General features: G+C 30.1%; 1 protein-coding gene and 1 long non-coding RNA gene across 11 annotated transcripts in view; one reads left to right on the top strand and one right to left on the bottom strand.

Annotated features, from left to right (window-relative positions):
* The window catches only part of Ipk1 (Inositol phosphate kinase 1), a 142,499-nt gene that overhangs the window by 124,105 nt on the left and 13,394 nt on the right, over window positions 1-5,000 (top strand). For all 6 annotated transcript variants that reach the window (XM_085660515.1, XM_035886571.2, XM_085660516.1 and 3 more), the window contains one exon: window positions 870-1,119. In XM_085660515.1, the coding sequence (XP_085516641.1) occupies window positions 870-1,119 (250 nt within the window). The remainder of the gene's footprint in view (window positions 1-869; window positions 1,120-5,000) is intronic.
* LOC118450731 (uncharacterized) overlaps window positions 1-5,000 on the bottom strand; it is a 45,158-nt gene that overhangs the window by 31,836 nt on the left and 8,322 nt on the right. For 4 of the 5 annotated variants that reach the window (XR_014982787.1, XR_004840856.2, XR_014982788.1 and 1 more), the window contains exon 5: window positions 4,895-5,000. This exon is cut by the window's right edge. The exons of the other annotated variant lie outside the window; for it this stretch is intronic. This is a non-coding gene — a long non-coding RNA (uncharacterized LOC118450731). Of the gene's footprint in view, window positions 1-4,894 lie in introns of those variants that run through there. 5 annotated transcript variants of the gene reach the window in all.

The following is a 5,000-nucleotide window of genomic DNA, read 5'->3' as shown; positions in this document are numbered from 1 at the left end:
AAAAAAAAAAAGGTAAAGTTTGATTTAAAAATTTCGTATTAATTGAGACCATCCGTCGCGAGGACTGATTAGTTTTTTTTTCTTTTTTCTTTTTTTTTTTTTTTTTTTTTTTTTTTAGACTTTTTTATTTTATTTTACGTATATATAATATATCAACGTATAATTCTTCTTTGGAAAAAGTTTGCGTCGGAGATAATTTTTTTCTGTCCTTTTTTTTCTCTCTTGTATTTTTATTCTTTTTTTGTTTACTTATCTTTCTATTTGTTGTAGATTATATTTTTTTTTCTTTTTTTTTTTCTTTTTTTTTTTCTTTTTTTTTTAGTTGTCGGTCGTATCGATCGTTTGCTTGCTTGCGAGTTATTAGCGACGTAAGGTTAAATTTGCAATGTAATAAAAAAGAAAATATATAAATAAATAAAAAATGAAAGAAATAGAAAATAAAAAAAGATAAAAATAGAATGAGAGAGAGAAAGACAGAGAGAGAGAGAGAGAGAGAGAGAGAGGGAGAGAAAGAGAGAAGAAGAGATAAGATGTAAGAAGAAAGAATTTTTGTTCGATTAGCATTCTTTATTGTTCACGACGCAAAAGATGGATTTTCCTGTTTCACGCATCGCTAAATACGGCCTTGAATTTATCAAAGACTCGTCTCGTTTTCCTTTTCCTTTGGTTTTTTCTTTTCTTTTTTTATTTTTTTATTTTTTTCTTTTTTTTTTCTTTTTATTTTTATTTTTTCTAATTTCTTCGTTCTTCATAATTTCGTGATTTTCATTAAGATTTCAATTTCGAATCCTAAACAGAAGTTAATCCCTAAGGTACCATACTTCGTTCTATTTTTTTTTTCGTATCCTTTAAGATCTATGATGTTTCAGGAGCAGAAGGTAATCCGATTCCGGAAATCGTTACCAAGGGAGACTTTGTCGGACAACAACGACGACGATGAAGACGTCGACGAGAACGATGGGAACGACGATGAGAAAATACGCGTAAAACGAGAAGCGGAATTCGTTAGGCACGTTGTTTCCGGTTACTTGGGTTCTTACGTTCGTGTACCAGAGATCGTTCGTTACGATGCAAAGGACGTAACCAAACTTCTCGAAATTATTCGACCATTTCGTTCAGGTAAAAATTCATTCTATTAATCCTTAATATTACTTAACAATATTACGTTTACTGAAATTATTCATGCTTTTTATTCATGCTACGATATTAATAATTTCTAACAATTATTTTGACATATATATATATATATTAATACGTTAATTCAAAAACAAAGATTTCACGTACACTTCATTTTCTCGCGTGACAAAAATATAAATATGAATGCACGTACAAGAGAAGAAAAACAAACGCCATTTGTTTCTCGTTGTTATTAAAAAAAAAAAAAAAAAAAAAAAAGAAGAAAAAAAAAAGAAAGAAAAAAGAAAAGGAATTATACATTTCGATTTTTCCATTTTGTGATTCATTGATTTATTCAGAGTTTCTTGTCTATGTCTGTACTATTTTTTTTTTTTTTTTGTTTTTTTTTTTGTTTGATTAATCAAAATCAATTTTCACATTTCAACGTGTACGATGGAAAGGTTAGGTACGTATATACGTGACCGAAATTCTCGATATTATTCAACCATTTCACGCTCAGTTAAAATTTACGTTATTAATAGTACTATAAAAGTTACTGACAATTATTCTAGTATATATATATATATATATATATATATATATCTCCATTAATTCGAAAGGAAAGATAGCGAAGATTTCATTTCTCTCGTGATAAATGTATAAATCAAATATAGATCATATACACACACATGCAGAGATGACACGTATGGTATTATCAAAAAAAAAAAAAAAAAAAAGAAAAAAAAAATATACGTCCCGATTTTATCATTTTACAATTCATTGATTTATTTAGAGTTACCTGTTTCCATCTGTACCATTTTATTTTTAATCGAAATCAATTTTATACGTCCACGGTCACTAAACGAAAATCTACTACTATCCGATTAATAGAATAAAATATATCGCATATGTATCGCTGAAAACAAACAAAAATATAGTGGGGGGGGGGGGAAATAAAGGAATTTATAAAATTGATCATTTATGAAGTATGATATGATATATATATATACGGTGGGAGACTTCGTACAATAAAAATATAAAAGTACATATTGTATCGTACGAACAAAAAATTTCCCTGACTTGTTTCATACTCGTGTACGTGTATGAGTTTATGTATTAAAAAAAAAAAAAAAAAAAAAAAAAATTTATGAATATCTTAAAAAGAAAAGCATACAATGAAATTTTAAGTAAACAATTTTTATAATAATATTCGAAAATAATCATATTTTGATAATTTTCATCAATCTGATATTGGATATTTACATAATTTTTTTTCTCTCTCTCTCTCTCTCTCTCTCTCTCTCTCTCTCTCTCTTTTATCTTAATTTTCTTTCGATTTATGAACTATCTGTATCATTCAATAGGAATATCTTCGTTTAACAGGCAATTTCGAACTGAAAGGATGTGTAATAGAAAAGAAAAACAAAGAGAGAGAGAGAGAGAAAAAATTTAATTAAAAGGTGAACCTGTTAAAAGTCAAATTATTCGTATCGGATAGAAATTCTTTTTCTCTCTCACTCTTTCTCTCTCTCTCTCTCTCTCTCTCTCTCTCTCTCTCTCTCTCTCTCTCCTGCTACGTTTCATTAAAATCGAGCGTGAAAATGGATTAAAAAGAGATGAAAATTTGTTGGATCCACTTGAAATATAAAACTAATATAATAAGCATCAAGATTTCGAAGGTGATGATGATGGTGGTGGTGATGGTGGTGGTGATGGTGGTGGTGGTATGTGTGTGTGTGTATGTTAGAATTGACGATCTAGGTCAACCAAAGAGTACTCGATTAGTTTCAACCTTTCCGATCTAAACTCAACGATGGAAGAGAATTGGTTCGTGATATCTATGATAAACTTTCTCGATTTCATTCCTACTTTCTCTTCGTGTGGAAATTTGTATTTCTTATACACCTCCTCTCTTCCTCCTACTCCACCTCCTCCTCCTCCTCTTCCTTTACTTTTCTTTTTTCTTCCTTTTTTTTCTCTCTTTCTTTTTTTTTCTCTTCACTCTTTAATCACGATCGGTAGGCAGCTGCCAAGGGGACATAAACTTCGATCCTTTACTCGAAATCAGCCTCCTTTCTCTCTCTCTCTCTCTCTCTCTCTCTCCCTTTCCTTCCATCTCTCTTTCACTTCGAAGCCAATGAAAAGCAAGGTATGATCTTTGTGTATGCTCAAAGTGCACTCTCTTCCTCCCTCCCTCCCTCCCTCCCTCCCTCCCTCCCTCCCTCCCTCCCTCTCTCTCTCTTTCTTTTTCTTATAGAAAAAAGCTTTTGCAATATCCTTCAGTTCTACCTGCTTCCTTGCATGCACGGAATGTGTCTTGGAACGAACAAAGAAAACGAACGAACGAACAAACAACGACTACGACGACTCCCACTCGTCTTTACGAGTTTTACGAAGACCATCTGCTTCCTTTGGTTTAATGTTCTTTCGAGAATGGAACACCGGTTGCTTCCTTTCGGACGACACCCTTTATGACGATTTCTTTATTCCCTTCTTTTTCTATTCTTCGTTTAACCACGGTACAAAGTACTTCTAATGTTCAATCATGTATGAATTATAAATCGTAATGTGATATTATCAAGAAAGATATTGTCGAGAATTTTTGTTAGACAAAGAGAAAGAGAGAAAGGGAAAGAAATATTTTCTTTTTTACACACGTACACACACACACACACACACACACACACACACACACACGCACACGCACACGCACACGCACACGCAGAGCCTACTTGAACTTCGATCTATCGTCTTGCGTTAAATCGAACAATTTTATTGTCTGAAACATTTAATATACGTTTATCGATCATTTCAAACGAGTATTTAACTTATGCACGGGTGAATGTTTGAATAAAAAAAAAAAAAAAAAAAAGAATGAGAAAGAAATCATACAAATGATTTTTTAATGAAAAATAATTTCTACGAAAATTATCAGATATTTTTCTTCTATTTTAAATGCTTAAGAAAATGAAATCCAAGCAAGTATTAAATTATTAATTATTATATAGACGTTAATTTCTTTATAAACAAGTATTACGTCTTTAATATACATAGGTAAACGTAAGACGAGACGAACGGACGAAGTCATTTAAATGGATAATGCCCTCTTATCTTGTTCGTCTTCCTCGCTCTACGTTACTTGACTCCATTTCAACTAGAGTTCAATAGAATCTGAGACACCTTATCTCGCGCTAGACGCGCTCTTCTAAAATTTTAATGCCTGTGAAAACGAAAGAGATAACGAAGATATTTTTCTTTTTAAAAGTGTTACTTTTCTATAAAAATAAAAAAATTAGAAAGATAGGTATAATGTAATGATAAAAAAAGAAAAAAAAAGAAAGAAAGACAAAGCTTTAATTTAATCTATATAATAAAATTCGAAATATAATCAAAAACGAAAATTTCTTAAATTACTTCTATGATATTTCGAGGGACAATTGAAAAGATTGAAATACAATATAGCTCTGAATATAAAATGTCGATTTTAGAATTGATTTTATTAATTTGATTAATTGATTACAGTCGAATGAACAAATTGGATTCAAAATTTAACTTGATCTCTTTTTTTCTTTTTTTTTTTTTTTTTATTTTCCTTCTTCTTCTAAAAAAATAAACCAGTCCAAAGGAATCGTTTCTTATTACAACAACAACAACAACAACAACAACAACAACAACAACAACAACAACAACAACAACAACAACGAAATAAATAAATAAAAATAAATAAATAAATAAGTAATAAAAAAAAAAAAAAAAAAATTAAAGATGGGAGAAAGTAAAAAAAAAAAAAAAAGAAAAAAAAAGAAAAGAAAAAAAGGTTTTCCAGAAGTTAGAGTTATTCTTACCGATTGTTTCTATTTGCAAAGATATTGCTAAGACTTCTT

This window comes from Vespa mandarinia, chromosome 12, assembly GCF_050613455.1.
Source record: "Vespa mandarinia isolate Hongniang chromosome 12, ASM5061345v1, whole genome shotgun sequence".
In the NCBI taxonomy this organism is placed as follows: domain Eukaryota; kingdom Metazoa; phylum Arthropoda; class Insecta; order Hymenoptera; family Vespidae; genus Vespa; species Vespa mandarinia.
The sequence above is the reverse complement of the archived record's forward strand: the minus strand, read 5'-3'. Positions and strand labels throughout refer to the sequence as shown.